Source organism: Oncorhynchus mykiss, chromosome 26, assembly GCF_057628025.1.
Source record: "Oncorhynchus mykiss isolate SJ-2025 chromosome 26, ASM5762802v1, whole genome shotgun sequence".
NCBI lineage: Eukaryota > Metazoa > Chordata > Actinopteri > Salmoniformes > Salmonidae > Oncorhynchus > Oncorhynchus mykiss.
This window is the reverse complement of record NC_143047.1, coordinates 50,035,001-50,061,464: the sequence shown is the minus strand read 5'-3', so window position 1 is coordinate 50,061,464 and position 26,464 is coordinate 50,035,001. Positions and strand designations below refer to the sequence as shown.

Sequence of the window (26,464 nt, the reverse complement as noted above, 5' to 3'; positions counted from 1 at the left end):
GTGTTCTCTAGAATGTTTAATGTGTTCTCTAGAATGTATAATGTGGTCTCTAAAATGTATAATGTGTTCTCTAGAATGTATAATGTGTTCTCTAGAATGTATAATATGTTCTTTAGAATGTATAATGTGTTCTCTAGAATGTATAATGTGTTCTCTAGAATGTATAATGTGGTCTCTAGAATATATAATGTGTTCTCTAGAATGTATAATGTGTTCTCTAGAATGTATAATGTGTTCTTTAGAATGTATAATGTGTTCTCTAGAATGTATAATATGTTCTTTAGAATGTATAATGTGTTCTCTAGAATGTATAATGTGTTCTTTAGAATGTATAATGTGTTCTCTAGAATGTATAATGTGTTCTCTAGAATGTATAATGTGTTCTCTAGAATGTATAATGTGTTCTCTAGAATGTATAATGTGGTCTCTAGAATGTATAATGTGGTCTCTAGAATGTATAATGTGGTCTCTAGAATGTATAATGTGTTCTCTAGAATGTATAATGTGTTCTCTAGAATGTATAATGTGTTCTCTAGAATGTATAATGTGGTCTCTAGAATGTATAATGTGTTCTCTAGAATGTTTAATGTGTTCTCTAGAATGTATAATGTGGTCTCTAAAATGTATAATATGTTCTTTAGAATGTATAATGTGTTCTCTAGAATGTATAATGTGTTCTCTAGAATGTATAATGTGTTCTCTAGAATGTATGTGTTCTCTAGAATGTATAATGTGTTCTTTAGAATGTATAATGTGTTCTCTAGAATGTATAATGTGTTCTCTAGAATGTATAATGTGTTCTCTAGAATGTATAATGTGGTCTCTAGAATGTATAATGTGGTCTCTAGAATGTATAATGTGTTCTCTAGAATGTTTAATGTGTTCTCTAGAATGTATAATGTGGTCTCTAAAATGTATAATGTGTTCTCTAGAATGTGTAATGTGTTCTCTAGAATGTGTCATGTGGTCTCTAGAATGTATAATGTGTTCTCTAGAATGTTTAATGTGTTCTCTAGAATGTATAATGTGGTCTCTAAAATGTATAATGTGTTCTCTAAAATGTGTAATGTGTTCTCTAGAATGTGTAATGTGTTCTCTAGAATGTGTAATGTGTTCTCTAGAATGTGTAATGTGTTCTCTAGAATGTATAATGTGTTCTCTAGAATGTATAATGTGTTCTTTAGAATGTATAATGTGTTCTCTAGAATGTATAATGTGTTCTCTAGAATGTATAATGTGGTCTCTAGAATGTATAATGTGTTCTCTAGAATGTATAATGTGTTCTCTAGAATGTATAATATGTTCTTTAGAATGTATAATGTGTTCTCTAGAATGTATAATGTGTTCTCTAGAATGTTTAATGTGTTCTCTAGAATGTATAATGTGGTCTCTAAAATGTATAATATGTTCTTTAGAATGTATAATGTGTTCTCTAGAATGTATAATGTGTTCTCTAGAATGTATAATGTGTTCTCTAGAATGTATGTGTTCTCTAGAATGTATAATGTGTTCTTTAGAATGTATAATGTGTTCTCTAGAATGTATAATGTGTTCTCTAGAATGTATAATGTGTTCTCTAGAATGTATAATGTGGTCTCTAGAATGTATAATGTGGTCTCTAGAATGTATAATGTGTTCTCTAGAATGTATAATGTGTTCTCTAGAATGTATAATGTGTTCTCTAGAATGTATAATGTGGTCTCTAGAATGTATAATGTGTTCTCTAGAATGTTTAATGTGTTCTCTAGAATGTATAATGTGGTCTCTAAAATGTATAATATGTTCTTTAGAATGTATAATGTGTTCTCTAGAATGTATAATGTGTTCTCTAGAATGTATAATGTGTTCTCTAGAATGTATGTGTTCTCTAGAATGTATAATGTGTTCTTTAGAATGTATAATGTGTTCTCTAGAATGTATAATGTGTTCTCTAGAATGTATAATGTGTTCTCTAGAATGTATAATGTGGTCTCTAGAATGTATAATGTGGTCTCTAGAATGTATAATGTGTTCTCTAGAATGTTTAATGTGTTCTCTAGAATGTATAATGTGGTCTCTAAAATGTATAATGTGTTCTCTAGAATGTGTAATGTGTTCTCTAGAATGTGTCATGTGGTCTCTAGAATGTATAATGTGTTCTCTAGAATGTTTAATGTGTTCTCTAGAATGTATAATGTGGTCTCTAAAATGTATAATGTGTTCTCTAAAATGTGTAATGTGTTCTCTAGAATGTGTAATGTGTTCTCTAGAATGTGTAATGTGTTCTCTAGAATGTGTAATGTGTTCTCTAGAATGTATAATGTGTTCTCTAGAATGTATAATGTGTTCTTTAGAATGTATAATGTGTTCTCTAGAATGTATAATGTGTTCTCTAGAATGTATAATGTGGTCTCTAGAATGTATAATGTGTTCTCTAGAATGTATAATGTGTTCTCTAGAATGTATAATGTGTTCTCTAGAATGTATAATGTGTTCTCTAGAATGTATAATGTGTTCTCTAGAATGTATAATGTGTTCTCTAGAATGTATAATGTGTTCTCTAGAATGTATAATGTGTTCTCTAGAATGTATAATGTGGTCTCTAGAATGTATAATGTGTTCTCTAGAATGTATAATATGTTCTCTAGAATGTATAATGTGTTCTTTAGAATGTATAATGTGTTCTCTAGAATGTATAATGTGTTCTCTAGAATGTATAATGTGTTCTCTAGAATGTATAATGTGTTCTTTAGAATATATAATGTGTTCTCTAGAATGTATAATGTGTTCTCTAGAATGTATAATGTGGTCTCTAGAATGTATAATGTGTTCTCTAGAATGTATAATATGTTCTCTAGAATGTATAATATGTTCTCTAGAATGTATAATGTGTTCTTTAGAATGTATAATGTGTTCTCTAGAATATATAAAGTGGTCTCTAGAATGTATAATGTGTTCTCTAGAATATATAATGTGTTCTCTAGAATGTATAATGTGTTCTCTAGAATATATAATGTGTTCTTTAGAATGTATAATGTGTTCTCTAGAATATATAAAGTGGTCTCTAGAATGTATAATGTGTTCTCTAGAATATATAATGTGTTCTTTAGAATGTATAATGTGTTCTCTAGAATGTATAATGTGTTCTTTAGAATGTATAATGTGTTCTCTAGAATATATAAAGTGGTCTCTAGAATGTATAATGTGTTCTCTAGAATGTATAATGTGTTCTTTAGAATGTATAATGTGTTCTCTAGAATGTATAATGTGTTCTCTAGAATGTATAATGTGTTCTCTAGAATGTATAATGTGTTCTCTAGAATGTATAATGTGTTCTTTAGAATGTATAATGTGTTCTCTAGAATGTATAATGTGTTCTCTAGAATGTATAATGTGGTCTCTAGAATATATAATGTGTTCTCTAGAATGTATAATGTGTTCTCTAGAATGTATAATGTGTTCTTTAGAATGTATAATGTGTTCTCTAGAATGTATAATGTGTTCTCTAGAATGTATAATGTGGTCTCTAGAATGTATAATGTGTTCTTTAGAATGTATAATGTGTTCTCTAGAATGTATAATGTGTTCTCTAGAATGTATAATGTGTTCTCTAGAATGTATAATGTGTTCTTTAGAATGTATAATGTGTTCTCTAGAATGTATAATGTGTTCTCTAGAATGTATAATGTGTTCTCTAGAATGTATAATATGTTCTTTAGAATGTATAATGTGTTCTCTAGAATGTATAATGTGTTCTCTAGAATGTATAATGTGGTCTCTAGAATATATAATGTGTTCTCTAGAATGTATAATGTGTTCTCTAGAATGTATAATGTGTTCTTTAGAATGTATAATGTGTTCTCTAGAATGTATAATGTGTTCTCTAGAATGTATAATATGTTCTTTAGAATGTATAATGTGTTCTCTAGAATGTATAATGTGGTCTCTAGAATGTATAATGTGGTCTCTAGAATGTATAATGTGTTCTTTAGAATGTATAATGTGTTCTCTAGAATGTATAATGTGTTCTCTAGAATGTATAATGTGTTCTCTAGAATGTATAATATGTTCTTTAGAATGTATAATGTGGTCTCTAGAATGTATAATGTGTTCTCTAGAATGTATAATGTGTTCTCTAGAATGTATAATGTGTTCTCTAGAATGTATAATGTGTTCTTTAGAATGTATAATGTGTTCTCTAGAATGTATAATGTGTTCTCTAGAATGTATAATGTGTTCTCTAGAATGTATAATGTGGTCTCTAGAATGTATAATGTGTTCTCTAGAATGTATAATGTGTTCTCTAGAATGTATAATGTGTTCTCTAGAATGTATAATGTGTTCTCTAGAATGTATAATGTGTTCTCTAGAATGTATAATGTGGTCTCTAGAATGTATAATGTGGTCTCTAGAATGTATAATGTGTTCTCTAGAATGTTTAATGTGTTCTCTAGAATGTATAATGTGGTCTCTAAAATGTATAATGTGTTCTCTAGAATGTGTAATGTGTTCTCTAGAATGTGTCATGTGTTCTCTAGAATGTATAATGTGGTCTCTAGAATGTATAATGTGTTCTCTAGAATGTTTAATGTGTTCTCTAGAATGTATAATGTGGTCTCTAAAATGTATAATGTGTTCTCTAGAATGTGTAATGTGTTCTCTAGAATGTGTAATGTGTTCTCTAGAATGTGTAATGTGTTCTCTAGAATGTATAATGTGTTCTCTAGAATGTATAATGTGTTCTTTAGAATGTATAATGTGTTCTCTAGAATGTATAATGTGTTCTCTAGAATGTATAATGTGGTCTCTAGAATGTATAATGTGTTCTCTAGAATGTATAATGTGTTCTCTAGAATGTATAATGTGTTCTCTAGAATGTATAATGTGTTCTCTAGAATGTATAATGTGTTCTCTAGAATGTATAATGTGTTCTCTAGAATGTATAATGTGTTCTCTAGAATGTATAATGTGTTCTCTAGAATGTATAATGTGTTCTCTAGAATGTATAATGTGTTCTCTAGAATGTATAATGTGGTCTCTAGAATGTATAATGTGTTCTCTAGAATGTATAATATGTTCTCTAGAATGTATAATGTGTTCTTTAGAATGTATAATGTGTTCTCTAGAATGTATAATGTGTTCTCTAGAATGTATAATGTGTTCTCTAGAATGTATAATGTGTTCTTTAGAATATATAATGTGTTCTCTAGAATGTATAATGTGTTCTCTAGAATGTATAATGTGTTCTCTAGAATGTATAATGTGGTCTCTAGAATGTATAATGTGTTCTCTAGAATGTATAATATGTTCTCTAGAATGTATAATGTGTTCTTTAGAATGTATAATGTGTTCTCTAGAATATATAAAGTGGTCTCTAGAATGTATAATGTGTTCTCTAGAATATATAATGTGTTCTCTAGAATGTATAATGTGTTCTTTAGAATGTATAATGTGTTCTCTAGAATGTATAATGTGTTCTCTAGAATGTATAATGTGGTCTCTAGAATGTATAATGTGTTCTCTAGAATGTATAATGTGTTCTCTAGAATGTATAATGTGTTCTCTAGAATGTATAATGTGTTCTCTAGAATGTATAATGTGTTCTCTAGAATGTATAATGTGTTCTCTAGAATGTATAATGTGTTCTCTAGAATGTATAATGTGTTCTCTAGAATGTATAATGTGGTCTCTAGAATGTATAATGTGTTCTCTAGAATGTATAATATGTTCTCTAGAATGTATAATGTGTTCTTTAGAATGTATAATGTGTTCTCTAGAATGTATAATGTGTTCTCTAGAATGTATAATGTGTTCTCTAGAATGTATAATGTGTTCTTTAGAATATATAATGTGTTCTCTAGAATGTATAATGTGTTCTCTAGAATGTATAATGTGGTCTCTAGAATGTATAATGTGTTCTCTAGAATGTATAATATGTTCTCTAGAATGTATAATGTGTTCTTTAGAATGTATAATGTGTTCTCTAGAATATATAAAGTGGTCTCTAGAATGTATAATGTGTTCTCTAGAATATATAATGTGTTCTCTAGAATGTATAATGTGTTCTCTAGAATATATAATGTGTTCTTTAGAATGTATAATGTGTTCTCTAGAATATATAAAGTGGTCTCTAGAATGTATAATGTGTTCTCTAGAATATATAATGTGTTCTTTAGAATGTATAATGTGTTCTCTAGAATGTATAATGTGTTCTCTAGAATGTATAATATGTTCTTTAGAATGTATAATGTGGTCTCTAGAATGTATAATGTGTTCTCTAGAATGTATAATGTGTTCTCTAGAATGTATAATGTGTTCTCTAGAATGTATAATGTGTTCTTTAGAATGTATAATGTGTTCTCTAGAATGTATAATGTGTTCTCTAGAATGTATAATGTGTTCTCTAGAATGTATAATGTGTTCTCTAGAATGTATAATGTGTTCTCTAGAATATATAATGTGTTCTCTAGAATGTATAATGTGTTCTCTAGAATGTATAATGTGTTCTCTAGAATGTATAATGTGTTCTCTAGAATGTGTCATGTGTTCTCTAGAATGTATAATGTGTTCTCTAGAATGTATAATGTGTTCTCTAGAATGTATAATGTGTTCTCTAGAATGTATAATGTGTTCTCTAGAATGTATAATGTGGTCTCTAGAATGTATAATGTGTTCTCTAGAATGTATAATATGTTCTTTAGAATGTATAATGTGTTCTCTAGAATGTATAATGTGTTCTCTAGAATGTATAATGTGTTCTCTAGAATGTATAATGTGTTCTCTAGAATGTATAATGTGTTCTCTAGAATGTATAATGTGTTCTCTAGAATGTATAATGTGGTCTCTAGAATGTATAATGTGGTCTCTAGAATGTATAATGTGTTCTCTAGAATGTTTAATGTGTTCTCTAGAATGTATAATGTGGTCTCTAAAATGTATAATGTGTTCTCTAGAATGTGTAATGTGTTCTCTAGAATGTGTCATGTGTTCTCTAGAATGTATAATGTGGTCTCTAGAATGTATAATGTGTTCTCTAGAATGTTTAATGTGTTCTCTAGAATGTATAATGTGGTCTCTAAAATGTATAATGTGTTCTCTAGAATGTGTAATGTGTTCTCTAGAATGTGTAATGTGTTCTCTAGAATGTGTAATGTGTTCTCTAGAATGTATAATGTGTTCTCTAGAATGTATAATGTGTTCTCTAGAATGTATAATGTGTTCTCTAGAATGTATAATGTGGTCTCTAGAATGTATAATGTGTTCTCTAGAATGTATAATGTGTTCTCTAGAATGTATAATGTGTTCTCTAGAATGTATAATGTGTTCTCTAGAATGTATAATGTGTTCTCTAGAATGTATAATGTGGTCTCTAGAATGTATAATGTGGTCTCTAGAATGTATAATGTGTTCTCTAGAATGTTTAATGTGTTCTCTAGAATGTATAATGTGGTCTCTAAAATGTATAATGTGTTCTCTAGAATGTGTAATGTGTTCTCTAGAATGTGTCATGTGTTCTCTAGAATGTATAATGTGGTCTCTAGAATGTATAATGTGTTCTCTAGAATGTTTAATGTGTTCTCTAGAATGTATAATGTGGTCTCTAAAATGTATAATGTGTTCTCTAGAATGTGTAATGTGTTCTCTAGAATGTGTAATGTGTTCTCTAGAATGTGTAATGTGTTCTCTAGAATGTATAATGTGTTCTCTAGAATGTATAATGTGTTCTTTAGAATGTATAATGTGTTCTCTAGAATGTATAATGTGTTCTCTAGAATGTATAATGTGGTCTCTAGAATGTATAATGTGTTCTCTAGAATGTATAATGTGTTCTCTAGAATGTATAATGTGTTCTCTAGAATGTATAATGTGTTCTCTAGAATGTATAATGTGTTCTCTAGAATGTATAATGTGTTCTCTAGAATGTATAATGTGTTCTCTAGAATGTATAATGTGTTCTCTAGAATGTATAATGTGTTCTCTAGAATGTATAATGTGTTCTCTAGAATGTATAATGTGGTCTCTAGAATGTATAATGTGTTCTCTAGAATGTATAATATGTTCTCTAGAATGTATAATGTGTTCTTTAGAATGTATAATGTGTTCTCTAGAATGTATAATGTGTTCTCTAGAATGTATAATGTGTTCTCTAGAATGTATAATGTGTTCTTTAGAATATATAATGTGTTCTCTAGAATGTATAATGTGTTCTCTAGAATGTATAATGTGTTCTCTAGAATGTATAATGTGGTCTCTAGAATGTATAATGTGTTCTCTAGAATGTATAATATGTTCTCTAGAATGTATAATGTGTTCTTTAGAATGTATAATGTGTTCTCTAGAATATATAAAGTGGTCTCTAGAATGTATAATGTGTTCTCTAGAATATATAATGTGTTCTCTAGAATGTATAATGTGTTCTTTAGAATGTATAATGTGTTCTCTAGAATGTATAATGTGTTCTCTAGAATGTATAATGTGGTCTCTAGAATGTATAATGTGTTCTCTAGAATGTATAATGTGTTCTCTAGAATGTATAATGTGTTCTCTAGAATGTATAATGTGTTCTCTAGAATGTATAATGTGTTCTCTAGAATGTATAATGTGTTCTCTAGAATGTATAATGTGTTCTCTAGAATGTATAATGTGTTCTCTAGAATGTATAATGTGGTCTCTAGAATGTATAATGTGTTCTCTAGAATGTATAATATGTTCTCTAGAATGTATAATGTGTTCTTTAGAATGTATAATGTGTTCTCTAGAATGTATAATGTGTTCTCTAGAATGTATAATGTGTTCTCTAGAATGTATAATGTGTTCTTTAGAATATATAATGTGTTCTCTAGAATGTATAATGTGTTCTCTAGAATGTATAATGTGGTCTCTAGAATGTATAATGTGTTCTCTAGAATGTATAATATGTTCTCTAGAATGTATAATGTGTTCTTTAGAATGTATAATGTGTTCTCTAGAATATATAAAGTGGTCTCTAGAATGTATAATGTGTTCTCTAGAATATATAATGTGTTCTCTAGAATGTATAATGTGTTCTCTAGAATATATAATGTGTTCTTTAGAATGTATAATGTGTTCTCTAGAATATATAAAGTGGTCTCTAGAATGTATAATGTGTTCTCTAGAATATATAATGTGTTCTTTAGAATGTATAATGTGTTCTCTAGAATGTATAATGTGTTCTTTAGAATGTATAATGTGTTCTCTAGAATATATAAAGTGGTCTCTAGAATGTATAATGTGTTCTCTAGAATGTATAATGTGTTCTTTAGAATGTATAATGTGTTCTCTAGAATGTATAATGTGTTCTCTAGAATGTATAATGTGTTCTCTAGAATGTATAATGTGTTCTCTAGAATGTATAATGTGTTCTTTAGAATGTATAATGTGTTCTCTAGAATGTATAATGTGTTCTCTAGAATGTATAATGTGGTCTCTAGAATATATAATGTGTTCTCTAGAATGTATAATGTGTTCTCTAGAATGTATAATGTGTTCTTTAGAATGTATAATGTGTTCTCTAGAATGTATAATGTGTTCTCTAGAATGTATAATGTGGTCTCTAGAATGTATAATGTGTTCTTTAGAATGTATAATGTGTTCTCTAGAATGTATAATGTGTTCTCTAGAATGTATAATGTGTTCTCTAGAATGTATAATGTGTTCTTTAGAATGTATAATGTGTTCTCTAGAATGTATAATGTGTTCTCTAGAATGTATAATATGTTCTTTAGAATGTATAATGTGTTCTCTAGAATGTATAATGTGTTCTCTAGAATGTATAATGTGGTCTCTAGAATATATAATGTGTTCTCTAGAATGTATAATGTGTTCTCTAGAATGTATAATGTGTTCTTTAGAATGTATAATGTGTTCTCTAGAATGTATAATGTGTTCTCTAGAATGTATAATATGTTCTTTAGAATGTATAATGTGTTCTCTAGAATGTATAATGTGGTCTCTAGAATGTATAATGTGGTCTCTAGAATGTATAATGTGTTCTTTAGAATGTATAATGTGTTCTCTAGAATGTATAATGTGTTCTCTAGAATGTATAATGTGTTCTCTAGAATGTATAATATGTTCTTTAGAATGTATAATGTGGTCTCTAGAATGTATAATGTGTTCTCTAGAATGTATAATGTGTTCTCTAGAATGTATAATGTGTTCTCTAGAATGTATAATGTGTTCTCTAGAATGTATAATGTGTTCTCTAGAATGTATAATGTGTTCTCTAGAATGTATAATGTGTTCTCTAGAATGTATAATGTGTTCTCTAGAATGTATAATGTGTTCTCTAGAATGTATAATGTGTTCTCTAGAATGTATAATGTGGTCTCTAGAATGTATAATGTGTTCTCTAGAATGTATAATATGTTCTCTAGAATGTATAATGTGTTCTTTAGAATGTATAATGTGTTCTCTAGAATGTATAATGTGTTCTCTAGAATGTATAATGTGTTCTCTAGAATGTATAATGTGTTCTTTAGAATATATAATGTGTTCTCTAGAATGTATAATGTGTTCTCTAGAATGTATAATGTGTTCTCTAGAATGTATAATGTGGTCTCTAGAATGTATAATGTGTTCTCTAGAATGTATAATATGTTCTCTAGAATGTATAATGTGTTCTTTAGAATGTATAATGTGTTCTCTAGAATATATAAAGTGGTCTCTAGAATGTATAATGTGTTCTCTAGAATATATAATGTGTTCTCTAGAATGTATAATGTGTTCTTTAGAATGTATAATGTGTTCTCTAGAATGTATAATGTGTTCTCTAGAATGTATAATGTGGTCTCTAGAATGTATAATGTGTTCTCTAGAATGTATAATGTGTTCTCTAGAATGTATAATGTGTTCTCTAGAATGTATAATGTGTTCTCTAGAATGTATAATGTGTTCTCTAGAATGTATAATGTGTTCTCTAGAATGTATAATGTGTTCTCTAGAATGTATAATGTGTTCTCTAGAATGTATAATGTGGTCTCTAGAATGTATAATGTGTTCTCTAGAATGTATAATATGTTCTCTAGAATGTATAATGTGTTCTTTAGAATGTATAATGTGTTCTCTAGAATGTATAATGTGTTCTCTAGAATGTATAATGTGTTCTCTAGAATGTATAATGTGTTCTTTAGAATATATAATGTGTTCTCTAGAATGTATAATGTGTTCTCTAGAATGTATAATGTGGTCTCTAGAATGTATAATGTGTTCTCTAGAATGTATAATATGTTCTCTAGAATGTATAATGTGTTCTTTAGAATGTATAATGTGTTCTCTAGAATATATAAAGTGGTCTCTAGAATGTATAATGTGTTCTCTAGAATATATAATGTGTTCTCTAGAATGTATAATGTGTTCTCTAGAATATATAATGTGTTCTTTAGAATGTATAATGTGTTCTCTAGAATATATAAAGTGGTCTCTAGAATGTATAATGTGTTCTCTAGAATATATAATGTGTTCTTTAGAATGTATAATGTGTTCTCTAGAATGTATAATGTGTTCTTTAGAATGTATAATGTGTTCTCTAGAATATATAAAGTGGTCTCTAGAATGTATAATGTGTTCTCTAGAATGTATAATGTGTTCTTTAGAATGTATAATGTGTTCTCTAGAATGTATAATGTGTTCTCTAGAATGTATAATGTGTTCTCTAGAATGTATAATGTGTTCTCTAGAATGTATAATGTGTTCTTTAGAATGTATAATGTGTTCTCTAGAATGTATAATGTGTTCTCTAGAATGTATAATGTGGTCTCTAGAATATATAATGTGTTCTCTAGAATGTATAATGTGTTCTCTAGAATGTATAATGTGTTCTTTAGAATGTATAATGTGTTCTCTAGAATGTATAATGTGTTCTCTAGAATGTATAATGTGGTCTCTAGAATGTATAATGTGTTCTTTAGAATGTATAATGTGTTCTCTAGAATGTATAATGTGTTCTCTAGAATGTATAATGTGTTCTCTAGAATGTATAATGTGTTCTTTAGAATGTATAATGTGTTCTCTAGAATGTATAATGTGTTCTCTAGAATGTATAATATGTTCTTTAGAATGTATAATGTGTTCTCTAGAATGTATAATGTGTTCTCTAGAATGTATAATGTGGTCTCTAGAATATATAATGTGTTCTCTAGAATGTATAATGTGTTCTCTAGAATGTATAATGTGTTCTTTAGAATGTATAATGTGTTCTCTAGAATGTATAATGTGTTCTCTAGAATGTATAATATGTTCTTTAGAATGTATAATGTGTTCTCTAGAATGTATAATGTGGTCTCTAGAATGTATAATGTGGTCTCTAGAATGTATAATGTGTTCTTTAGAATGTATAATGTGTTCTCTAGAATGTATAATGTGTTCTCTAGAATGTATAATGTGTTCTCTAGAATGTATAATATGTTCTTTAGAATGTATAATGTGGTCTCTAGAATGTATAATGTGTTCTCTAGAATGTATAATGTGTTCTCTAGAATGTATAATGTGTTCTCTAGAATGTATAATGTGTTCTTTAGAATGTATAATGTGTTCTCTAGAATGTATAATGTGTTCTCTAGAATGTATAATGTGGTCTCTAGAATGTATAATGTGTTCTCTAGAATGTATAATGTGTTCTCTAGAATGTATAATGTGTTCTCTAGAATGTATAATGTGTTCTCTAGAATGTATAATGTGTTCTCTAGAATGTATAATGTGGTCTCTAGAATGTATAATGTGGTCTCTAGAATGTATAATGTGTTCTCTAGAATGTTTAATGTGTTCTCTAGAATGTATAATGTGGTCTCTAAAATGTATAATGTGTTCTCTAGAATGTGTAATGTGTTCTCTAGAATGTGTCATGTGTTCTCTAGAATGTATAATGTGGTCTCTAGAATGTATAATGTGTTCTCTAGAATGTTTAATGTGTTCTCTAGAATGTATAATGTGGTCTCTAAAATGTATAATGTGTTCTCTAGAATGTGTAATGTGTTCTCTAGAATGTGTAATGTGTTCTCTAGAATGTGTAATGTGTTCTCTAGAATGTATAATGTGTTCTCTAGAATGTATAATGTGTTCTTTAGAATGTATAATGTGTTCTCTAGAATGTATAATGTGTTCTCTAGAATGTATAATGTGGTCTCTAGAATGTATAATGTGTTCTCTAGAATGTATAATGTGTTCTCTAGAATGTATAATGTGTTCTCTAGAATGTATAATGTGTTCTCTAGAATGTATAATGTGTTCTCTAGAATGTATAATGTGTTCTCTAGAATGTATAATGTGTTCTCTAGAATGTATAATGTGTTCTCTAGAATGTATAATGTGTTCTCTAGAATGTATAATGTGTTCTCTAGAATGTATAATGTGGTCTCTAGAATGTATAATGTGTTCTCTAGAATGTATAATATGTTCTCTAGAATGTATAATGTGTTCTTTAGAATGTATAATGTGTTCTCTAGAATGTATAATGTGTTCTCTAGAATGTATAATGTGTTCTCTAGAATGTATAATGTGTTCTTTAGAATATATAATGTGTTCTCTAGAATGTATAATGTGTTCTCTAGAATGTATAATGTGTTCTCTAGAATGTATAATGTGGTCTCTAGAATGTATAATGTGTTCTCTAGAATGTATAATATGTTCTCTAGAATGTATAATGTGTTCTTTAGAATGTATAATGTGTTCTCTAGAATATATAAAGTGGTCTCTAGAATGTATAATGTGTTCTCTAGAATATATAATGTGTTCTCTAGAATGTATAATGTGTTCTCTAGAATATATAATGTGTTCTTTAGAATGTATAATGTGTTCTCTAGAATATATAAAGTGGTCTCTAGAATGTATAATGTGTTCTCTAGAATATATAATGTGTTCTTTAGAATGTATAATGTGTTCTCTAGAATGTATAATGTGTTCTTTAGAATGTATAATGTGTTCTCTAGAATATATAAAGTGGTCTCTAGAATGTATAATGTGTTCTCTAGAATGTATAATGTGTTCTTTAGAATGTATAATGTGTTCTCTAGAATGTATAATGTGTTCTCTAGAATGTATAATGTGTTCTCTAGAATGTATAATGTGTTCTCTAGAATGTATAATGTGTTCTTTAGAATGTATAATGTGTTCTCTAGAATGTATAATGTGTTCTCTAGAATGTATAATGTGGTCTCTAGAATATATAATGTGTTCTCTAGAATGTATAATGTGTTCTCTAGAATGTATAATGTGTTCTTTAGAATGTATAATGTGTTCTCTAGAATGTATAATGTGTTCTCTAGAATGTATAATGTGGTCTCTAGAATGTATAATGTGTTCTTTAGAATGTATAATGTGTTCTCTAGAATGTATAATGTGTTCTCTAGAATGTATAATGTGTTCTCTAGAATGTATAATGTGTTCTTTAGAATGTATAATGTGTTCTCTAGAATGTATAATGTGTTCTCTAGAATGTATAATGTGTTCTCTAGAATGTATAATATGTTCTTTAGAATGTATAATGTGTTCTCTAGAATGTATAATGTGTTCTCTAGAATGTATAATGTGGTCTCTAGAATATATAATGTGTTCTCTAGAATGTATAATGTGTTCTCTAGAATGTATAATGTGTTCTTTAGAATGTATAATGTGTTCTCTAGAATGTATAATGTGTTCTCTAGAATGTATAATATGTTCTTTAGAATGTATAATGTGTTCTCTAGAATGTATAATGTGGTCTCTAGAATGTATAATGTGGTCTCTAGAATGTATAATGTGTTCTTTAGAATGTATAGTGTGTTCTCTAGAATGTATAATGTGTTCTCTAGAATGTATAATGTGTTCTCTAGAATGTATAATATGTTCTTTAGAATGTATAATGTGGTCTCTAGAATGTATAATGTGTTCTCTAGAATGTATAATGTGTTCTCTAGAATGTATAATGTGTTCTCTAGAATGTATAATGTGTTCTTTAGAATGTATAATGTGTTCTCTAGAATGTATAATGTGTTCTCTAGAATGTATAATGTGGTCTCTAGAATGTATAATGTGTTCTCTAGAATGTATAATGTGTTCTCTAGAATGTATAATGTGTTCTCTAGAATGTATAATGTGTTCTCTAGAATGTATAATGTGTTCTCTAGAATGTATAATGTGTTCTCTAGAATGTATAATGTGTTCTCTAGAATGTATAATGTGTTCTCTAGAATGTATAATGTGTTCTCTAGAATGTATAATGTGTTCTCTAGAATGTATAATGTGGTCTCTAGAATGTATAATGTGTTCTCTAGAATGTATAATATGTTCTCTAGAATGTATAATGTGTTCTTTAGAATGTATAATGTGTTCTCTAGAATGTATAATGTGTTCTCTAGAATGTATAATGTGTTCTCTAGAATGTATAATGTGTTCTTTAGAATATATAATGTGTTCTCTAGAATGTATAATGTGTTCTCTAGAATGTATAATGTGGTCTCTAGAATGTATAATGTGTTCTCTAGAATGTATAATATGTTCTCTAGAATGTATAATGTGTTCTTTAGAATGTATAATGTGTTCTCTAGAATATATAAAGTGGTCTCTAGAATGTATAATGTGTTCTCTAGAATATATAATGTGTTCTCTAGAATGTATAATGTGTTCTCTAGAATATATAATGTGTTCTTTAGAATGTATAATGTGTTCTCTAGAATATATAAAGTGGTCTCTAGAATGTATAATGTGTTCTCTAGAATATATAATGTGTTCTTTAGAATGTATAATGTGTTCTCTAGAATGTATAATGTGTTCTTTAGAATGTATAATGTGTTCTCTAGAATATATAAAGTGGTCTCTAGAATGTATAATGTGTTCTCTAGAATGTATAATGTGTTCTTTAGAATGTATAATGTGTTCTCTAGAATGTATAATGTGTTCTCTAGAATGTATAATGTGTTCTCTAGAATGTATAATGTGTTCTCTAGAATGTATAATATGTTCTTTAGAATGTATAATGTGTTCTCTAGAATGTATAATGTGTTCTCTAGAATGTATAATGTGGTCTCTAGAATATATAATGTGTTCTCTAGAATGTATAATGTGTTCTCTAGAATGTATAATGTGTTCTTTAGAATGTATAATGTGTTCTCTAGAATGTATAATGTGTTCTCTAGAATGTATAATGTGGTCTCTAGAATGTATAATGTGTTCTTTAGAATGTATAATGTGTTCTCTAGAATGTATAATGTGTTCTCTAGAATGTATAATGTGTTCTCTAGAATGTATAATGTGTTCTTTAGAATGTATAATGTGTTCTCTAGAATGTATAATGTGTTCTCTAGAATGTATAATGTGTTCTCTAGAATGTATAATATGTTCTTTAGAATGTATAATGTGTTCTCTAGAATGTATAATGTGTTCTCTAGAATGTATAATGTGGTCTCTAGAATATATAATGTGTTCTCTAGAATGTATAATGTGTTCTCTAGAATGTATAATGTGTTCTTTAGAATGTATAATGTGTTCTCTAGAATGTATAATATGTTCTTTAGAATGTATAATGTGTTCTCTAGAATGTATAATGTGGTCTCTAGAATGTATAATGTGGTCTCTAGAATGTATAATGTGGTCTCTAGAATGTATAATGTGTTCTTTAGAATGTATAATGTGTTCTCTAGAATGTATAATGTGTTCTCTAGAATGTATAATGTGTTCTCTAGAATGTATAATATGTTCTTTAGAATGTATAATGTGTTCTCTAGAATGTATAATGTGTTCTCTAGAATGTATAATGTGTTCTCTAGAATGTATAATGTGTTCTCTAGAATGTATAATGTGGTCTCTAGAATGTATAATGTGGTCTCTAGAATGTATAATGTGGTCTCTAGAATGTATAATGTGTTCTCTAGAATGTATAATGTGTTCTCTAGAATGTATAATGTGTTCTCTAGAATATATAAAGTGGTCTCTAGAATGTATAATGTGTTCTCTAGAATATATAATGTGTTCTCTAGAATGTATAATGTGTTCTCTAGAATGTATAATGTGGTCTCTAGAATGTATAATGTGGTCTCTAGAATGTATAATGTGGTCTCTAGAATGTATAATGTGGTCTCTAGAATGTATAATGTGGTCTCTAGAATGTATAATGTGGTCTCTAGAATGTATAATGTGGTCTCTAGAATGTATAATGTGTTCTCTAGAATGTATAATGTGTTCTCTAGAATGTATAATGTGTTCTCTAGAATATATAATGTGTTCTCTAGAATGTATAATGTGTTCTCTAGAATGTATAATGTGTTCTCTAGAATGTATAATGTGTTCTCTATAATGTATAATGTGTTCTCTAGAATGTATAATGTGTTCTCTAGAATGTATAATGTGTTCTCTAGAATATATAATGTGTTCTCTAGAATGTATAATGTGTTCTCTAGAATGTATAATGTGTTCTCTAGAATGTATAATGTGTTCTCTAGAATGTATAATGTGTTCTCTAGAATGTATAATGTGTTCTCTAGAATGTGTAATGTGTTCTCTAGAATGTATAATGTGTTCTCTAGAATGTATAATGTGTTCTCTTTCAGATTCTAGAGTTGAAAGGGAAATAGTTTGCGTGACCAGTCCTTTCATGTATCCTGTTGTTGATAAGATGAGATGTCTTGTAGGCCTACCTCCTCATCCATGAAGTCCTCTGGCCTGGCATTCTGTCTGCCTGCTTTCTGCTGTCTGGATGAAACAAAGGTTGCAGGAGTCCACCCTGCAGTTGGAAACAAGTAGTGATTCATACCGTCACATATCACATTTCTGTTGGACTATATTATATCAATATTTTGTGATAATATGGTATGGTGAGGTCTCTTAGTATGGTGATAATACGGTATGGTGATAATATGGTATGGTGAGGTCTCTCAGTATGGTGATAATACGGTATGGTGATGATACGGTATGGTGATAATATGGTATGGTGAGGTCTCTCAGTATGGTGATAATATGGTATGGTGATAATATGGTATGGTGAGGTCTCTCAGTATGGTGATAATATGGTATGGTGATAATACGGTATGGTGATAATATGGTATGGTGAGGTCTCTCAGTATGGTGATAATATGGTATGGTGATAATATGGTATGGTGAGGTCTCTCAGTATGGTGATAATATGGTATGGTGATAATATGGTATGGTGATAATATGGTATGGTGATAATATGGTATGGTGAGGTCTCGCAGTATGGTGATAATATGATATGGTGATAATATGGTATGGTGATAATATGGTATGGTGAGGTCTCTTAGTATGGTGATAACATGGTATGGTGATAATATGGTATGGTGAGGTCTCTCAGTATGGAGGTAATATGGTATGGTGATAATATGGTATGGTGAAGTCTCTCAGTATGGTGATAATATGGTAAGGTGATAATATGGTATGGTGATAATATGGTATGGTGAGGTCTCTTAGTATGGTGATAATATGGTATGGTGAGGTCTCTCACTATGGAGGTAATATGGTATGGTGAGGTCTCTCAGTATGGTGATAATATGGTATGGTGATAATATGGTATGGTGATAAGGTATGGTGATAATATGGTATGGTGATAATATGGTATGGTGAGGTCTCTCAGTATGGTGATAATATGGTATGGTGAAAATATGGTATGGTGAGGTCCCTCAGTATGGTGATAATATGGTATGGTGATACTATGGTATGGTGATAATATGGTATGGTGATAATATGGTATGGTGAGGTCTCTCAGTATGGTGATACTATGGTATGGTGATAATATGGTATGGTGATAATATGGTATGGTGATACTATGGTATGGTGATAATATGGTATGGTGATAATATGGTATGATGAGGTCCATCAGTATGGTGATAATATGGTATGGTGAGGTCTCTCAGTATGGTGATAATATGGTGTGGTGATAATATGGTATGGTGATAATATGGTATGGTGAGGTCTCAGTATGGTGATAATATGGTATGGTGATAATATGGTATGGTGAGGTCTCTCAGTATGGTGATAATATGGTATGGTGATAATATGGTATGGTGATAATATGGTATGGTGAGGTCTCTCAGTATGGTGATAATATGGTACGGTGATAATATGGTATGGTGAGGTCTCTCAGTATGGTGATAATATGGTATGGTGATAATATGGTATGGTGATAATATGGTATGGTGATAATATGGTATGGCGATAATATGGTATGGTGAGGTCTCTCAGTATGGTGATAATATGGTATGGTGATAATATGGTATGGTGAGGTCTCTCAGTATGGTGATAATATGGTATGGTGAGGTCTCTCAGTTTGGTGATAATATGGTATGGTGATAATATGGTATGGTGATAATATGGTATGGTGAGGTCTCTCAGTATGGTGATAATATGGTATGGTGATAATATGGTATGGTGATAATGTGGTATGGTGATAATGTGGTATGGTGATAATATGGTATGGTGGTAATATGATATGGTGATAATATGGTATGGTAATAATATGGTATGGTGATAATATGGTATGGTGAGGTCTCTCAGTATGGTGATAATATGGTATGGTGATAATATGGTATGGTGATAATATGGTATGGTGAGGTCTCTCAGTATGGTGATAATATGGTATGGTGAGGTCTCTCAGTATGGTGATAATATGGTATGGTGATAATATAGTATGGTGAGGTCTCTCAGTATGGTGATAATATGGTATGGTGATAATATGGTATGGTGATAATATAGTATGGTGAGGTCTCTCAGTATGGTGATAATATGGTATGGTGATAATATAGTATGGTGAGGTCTCTCAGTATGGTGATAATATGGTATGGTGATAATATGGTATGGTGATAATATGGTATGGTGAAAATATGGTATGGTGATAATATGGTATGGTGATAATATGGTATGGTGATAATGTGGTATGGTGATAATGTGGTATGGTGATAATATGGTATGGTGATAATATGGTATGGTGATAATATGGTATGGTGAGGTCTCTCAGTATGGTGATAATATGGTTTGGTGATAATATGGTATGGTGAGGGCTCTCAGTATGGTGATAATGTGGTATGGTGATAATATGGTATGGTGATGATATGGTATGGTGATAATATGGTATGGTGAGGTCTCTCAGTATGGTGATAATATGGTATGGTGAAAATATGGTATGGTGGTAATATGGTGATAATATGGTATGGTGCGGTCTCTCAGTATGGTGGTAATATGGTATGGTGGTAATATGGTATGGTGATAATATGGTATGGTGATAATATGGTATGGTGAGGTCTCTCAGTATGGTGATAATATGGTATGGTGATAATATGGTATGGTGGTAATATGGTGATAATATGGTATGGTGAGGTCTCTCAGTATGGTGATAATGTGGTATGGTGATAATATGGTATGGTGGTAATATGGTATGGTGATAATATGGTATGGTGATAATATGGTATGGTGATAATATGGTATGGTGAGGTCTCTCAGTATGGTGATAATATGGTATGGTGGTAATATGGTATGGTGATAATATGGTATGGTGGTAATATGGTTTGGTGATAATATGGTATGGTGAGGTCTCAGTATGGTGATAATATGGTATGGTGATAATATGGTATGGTGAGGTCTCTCAGTATGGTGATAATATGGTATGGTGAGGTCTCTCAGTATGGTGATAATATGGTATGGTGATAATATGGTATGGTGATAATATGGTATGGTGAGGTCTCTCAGTATGGTGATAATATGGTATGGTGATAATATGGTATGGTGAGGTCTCTCAGTATGGTGATAATATGGTATGGTGATAATATGGTATGGTGAGGTCTCTCAGTATGGTGATAATATGGTATGGTGGTAATATGGTATGGTGATAATATGGTATGGTGATAATATGGTATGGTGGTAATATGGTATGGTGATAATATGGTATGGTGATAATATGGTATGGTGATAATATGGTATGGTGAGGTCTCAGTATGGTGATAATATGGTATGGTGATAATATGGTATGGTGATAATATGGTATGGTGATAATATGATATGGTGAGGTCTCAGTATGGTGATAATATGGTATGGTGATAATATGGTATGGTGATAATATGGTATGGTGATAATATGGTATGGTGAGGTCTCTCAGTATGGTGATAATATGATATGGTGATAATATGGTATGGTGATAATATGGTATGGTGATAATATGATATGGTGATAATATGGTATGGTGATAATATGATATGGTGAGGTCTCTCAGTATGGTGATAATATGGTATGGTGAGGTCTCTCAGTATGGTGATAATATGGTAAGGTGATAATATGGTATGGTGATAATATGGTATGGCGATAATATGGTATGGTGAGGTCTCTCAGTATGGTGATAATATGGTATGGTGATAATATGGTATGGTGAGGTCTCTCAGTATGGTGATAATATGGTATGGTGAGGTCTCTCAGTTTGGTGATAATATGGTATGGTGATAATATGGTATGGTGATAATATGGTATGGTGAGGTCTCTCAGTATGGTGATAATATGGTATAGTGATAATATGGTATGGTGATAATGTGGTATGGTGATAATGTGGTATGGTGATAATATGGTATGGTGGTAATATGATATGGTGATAATATGGTATGGTGATAATATGGTATGGTGATAATATGGTATGGTGAGGTCTCTCAGTATGGTGATAATATGGTATGGTGATAATATGGTATGGTGATAATATGGTATGGTGAGGTCTCTCAGTATGGTGATAATATGGTATGGTGAGGTCTCTCAGTATGGTGATAATATGGTATGGTGATAATATAGTATGGTGAGGTCTCTCAGTATGGTGATAATATGGTATGGTGATAATATGGTATGGTGATAATATAGTATGGTGAGGTCTCTCAGTATGGTGATAATATGGTATGGTGATAATATAGTATGGTGAGGTCTCTCAGTATGGTGATAATATGGTATGGTGATAATATGGTATGGTGATAATATGGTATGGTGAAAATATGGTATGGTGATAATATGGTATGGTGATAATATGGTATGGTGAGGTCTCTCAGTATGGTGATAATATGGTTTGGTGATAATATGGTATGGTGAGGGCTCTCAGTATGGTGATAATGTGGTATGGTGATAATATGGTATGGTGATGATATGGTATGGTGATAATATGGTATGGTGAGGTCTCTCAGTATGGTGATAATATGGTATGGTGAAAATATGGTATGGTGGTAATATGGTGATAATATGGTATGGTGCGGTCTCTCAGTATGGTGGTAATATGGTATGGTGGTAATATGGTATGGTGATAATATGGTATGGTGATAATATGGTATGGTGAGGTCTCTCAGTATGGTGATAATATGGTATGGTGATAATATGGTATGGTGGTAATATGGTGATAATATGGTATGGTGAGGTCTCTCAGTATGGTGATAATGTGGTATGGTGATAATATGGTATGGTGGTAATATGGTATGGTGATAATATGGTATGGTGATAATATGGTATGGTGATAATATGGTATGGTGAGGTCTCTCAGTATGGTGATAATATGGTATGGTGGTAATATGGTATGGTGATAATATGGTATGGTGGTAATATGGTTTGGTGATAATATGGTATGGTGAGGTCTCAGTATGGTGATAATATGGTATGGTGATAATATGGTATGGTGAGGTCTCTCAGTATGGTGATAATATGGTATGGTGAGGTCTCTCAGTATGGTGATAATATGGTATGGTGATAATATGGTATGGTGATAATATGGTATGGTGAGGTCTCTCAGTATGGTGATAATATGGTATGGTGATAATATGGTATGGTGAGGTCTCTCAGTATGGTGATAATATGGTATGGTGATAATATGGTATGGTGAGGTCTCTCAGTATGGTGATAATATGGTATGGTGGTAATATGGTATGGTGATAATATGGTATGGTGATAATATGGTATGGTGGTAATATGGTATGGTGATAATATGGTATGGTGATAATATGGTATGGTGATAATATGGTATGGTGAGGTCTCAGTATGGTGATAATATGGTATGGTGATAATATGGTATGGTGATAATATGGTATGGTGATAATATGATATGGTGAGGTCTCAGTATGGTGATAATATGGTATGGTGATAATATGGTATGGTGATAATATGGTATGGTGATAATATGGTATGGTGAGGTCTCTCAGTATGGTGATAATATGATATGGTGATAATATGGTATGGTGATAATATGGTATGGTGATAATATGATATGGTGATAATATGGTATGGTGATAATATGATATGGTGATAATATGGTATGGTGATAATATGGTATGGTGAGGTCTCTCAGTATGGTGATAATATGGTATGGTGATAATATGGTATGGTGAGGTCTCTCAGAAAGAAGCTGGTTAAACAACACATGATGACATTAACAGGCCTCTGTCTCTGAGTGAGTGAGACAGAGTGATCGAGAGAGTAAGAAAGAGAGCTAGTGTGTGTGTCTGAATAATTGTGTGTGTGTCTGAGTGAGTGAGTGTGTGTGTCTGAATAATTGTGTGTGTGTCTGAGTGAGTGAGTGTGTGTCTGAGTGAGTGTGTGTGTCTGAGTGAGTGAGTGAGTGTGTGTGTCTGAGTGAGTGAGTGAGTGTGTGTGTGAGTGAGTGAGTGTGTGTCTGAGTGAGTGTGTGTGTCTGAGTGAGTGAGTGAGTGTGTGTCTGAGTGAGTGTGTGTGTCTGAGTGAGTGAGTGTGTGTGAGTGAGTGAGTGAGTGAGTGAGTGAGTGAGTGAGTGAGTGAGTGTGTGTGTCTGAGTGAGTGTGTGTGTGTCTGAGTGAGTGAGTGTGTGTCTGAGTGAGTGAGTGTGTGTCTGAGTGAGTGAGTGAGTGAGTGTGTGTGTCTGAGTGAGTGAGTGTGTGTGTGTCTGAGTGAGTGAGTGAGTGAGTGAGTGTGTGTGAGTGAGTGTGTCTGAGTGAGTGAGTGTGTGTGTGTATGAGTGAGTGAGTGTGTGTCTGAGTGAGTGTGTGTGTGTTCGTGTGAGTGTGTGTGTTCGTGTGGACCAACCTTCTTTGGTGCCCACGGTGTTGAAGTACCCAGCAGAGAATCCCCCAGTGAAGGCTCCATGGAACCTCTGGTAGCGGCCCTTCTCATCCTTCACGGTCTGCTCGTGCAGCGGGACAGGCTTCCTCAGAGGCTCATCTACACACGTGATGAAAACATCAGCAGCCGTGATATTGTAGAGTAATACTTTCGACTAGGAAAGTAGCTGGTTAGGAAGCACTAGACAAACAAGTGACATCAAAACTACAACACAATACCTTACTACATCTCTGATTTCTGTAGACCAGAACCAGGTCGATCAGAAAGACAAATTATTGCCCAAATAAGGTCGACAAACTACCTGTTTGCTAGGTGGCATGTTCCCATGTCTAAAAGATATATCCATAATCGCTACACGGTTCTTACTCAAACCGGCATCATTTACATTACCGAGACGTTTAAAAGGAAGTATTAAATCGAGTTATCAGATTCCGATCCTACGTGGATGTCAATGATGTGTTCTGGCCAGAGACAGAAGTGGAAGCGACCAGACGGCGTCAGCGCCCACAATCTGCAGCCAAATGCTTCTCTGATAGGTTCTGGCTCCAGCAGCCCTGAGTGAACAGGGAGTACAGGAGGGAACTAGCTAGTTAGCTTGTGTGTACTAGCTAGCTGCATAAGCAACATGGGTTAACATAACACGCTCTACCAGAGCTAGCGAGCCGACGGATATTCGCCTAGCACACCGATGCCCTGGACCAGAGCAAGTGAGCACACTGATACCCTGGACCAGAGCTAGTGAGCACACTGATACCCTGGACCAGACCTAGTGAGCAGACGGATACTCACCTAGCACACTGATGCCCTGGACCAGAGCTAATGAACCGGCTGATACCCTGGACCAGACCTAGTGAGCACACTGATACCCTGGACCAGACCTAGTGAGCAGACTGATACCCTGGACCAGACCTAGTGAGCAGACTGATACCCTGGACCAGACCTAGTGAGCAGACTGATACCCTGGACCAGACCTAGTGAGCAGACTGATACCCTGGACCAGACCTAGTGAGCACACTGATACCCTGGACCAGACCTAGTGAGCCGACTGATAGCCTGGACCAGACCTAGTGAGCACACTGATACCCTGGACCAGACCTAGTGAGCAGACTGATACCCTGGACCAGACCTAGTGAGCACACTGATACCCTGGACCAGACCTAGTGAGCAGACTGATACCCTGGACCAGACCTAGTGAGCAGACTGATACCCTGGACCAGACCTAGTGAGCACACTGATACCCTGGACCAGACCTAGTGAGCAGACTGATACCCTGGACCAGAGCTAGTGAGCACACTGATACCCTGGACCAGAGCTAGTGAGCAGACTGATACCCTGGACCAGAGCTAGTGAGCAGACTGATACCCTGGACCAGACCTAGTGAGCAGACTGATACCCTGGACCAGACCTAGTGAGCAGACTGATACCCTGGACCAGAGCTAGTGACCACACTGATACCCTGTTGGGGCGGTACGGGAAATGGATGGGATCCAGGGATGCTAAGAACGCATTTCATGGCTACAGAAGTGAGGGCTACGGAGCGATAGTCATTTAGACAGGTCACCTTGGTGTTCTGGGGCACAGGGACTACGGCGGTCTCCTTGAAACATGTTGTTATTACAGACTGGGTCAGGGGGAAAAGGTTGAAAATGAAAATTACGGAAAGCGAGATCACACAGTCGTCCAGGGTTGCATTTAAAAAACTGAATTTAAGACTATATTTTGTGCATTGCTCGTTAATGTAAACGATGCCCAAATAATAGAAACAGTCTACCGATTATGGATATAACGTTACTGTACCTTCCGACGTTGGGAAAGTGTCGCTAAACAGCAGGTACAGACAGACATGTCATCTTGGCAAGTAACTAGAACTCGTCTAGTTTCAATTAATAGATTCATGAATGAAGTCTTAGTTTGAGACGGGGTGTTCCTGTTATGATAACTATACTTACAAGTTATCAGCTCGTAAGCACCACGTTAATCATTCTTTCCCTCACAATAAACTATTAAATGACTGTATTAATGTCATATACAAAGTAAAAACGAACGTTACCTTCTTCTAGCGGTTCTAATGGGGTTCCAAAAGTAACAAAATCTCCGTCGCTGTCGCTGTCGGACGCCATGTTTACTACACAACTACGGAAAGTCGTTCCGTTCAAAATCACGCGCAGGCGCAATCAAATCGCGAACAGCTTATTCAAACGTCAACTGAGTTTTTACTCACCGGTCCACTGCCTATTGCATTTGGTTAATAGATTAACTGAAATGTCCTGGAATGTAAATGCATTAATCGGTAGAAGAGTTGTTTTGTTCGATATATTCAAGCTATGATCCTGTAATTACAATGAAATCAGCATTCAGCTACATTTGTAGGTTTTCTTAAGTTTGAGTGACATCTTGTGGTAACATTGCAAGCAGTGTGTGTGTGAGAGAGAGAGAGCTGGCGTGT

General features: G+C 32.4%; 1 protein-coding gene across 4 annotated transcripts in view; it reads right to left on the bottom strand.

Annotated features, from left to right (window-relative positions):
- The window catches only part of gpatch1 (G-patch domain containing 1), a 102,553-nt gene that overhangs the window by 76,087 nt on the left and 2 nt on the right, over positions 1–26,464 (bottom strand). For all 4 annotated transcript variants that reach the window (XM_090223373.1, XM_090223374.1, XM_090223375.1 and 1 more), the window contains exons 1-3: positions 26,069–26,464; positions 23,983–24,117; positions 17,607–17,692 (exon numbers count right to left, since the gene is read on the bottom strand). The exon at positions 26,069–26,464 is cut by the window's right edge and continues 2 nt beyond it. In XM_090223373.1, the coding sequence (XP_090079499.1) occupies positions 17,607–17,692; positions 23,983–24,117; positions 26,069–26,138 (291 nt within the window). In that variant the 5' untranslated portion in view covers positions 26,139–26,464. The remainder of the gene's footprint in view (positions 1–17,606; positions 17,693–23,982; positions 24,118–26,068) is intronic.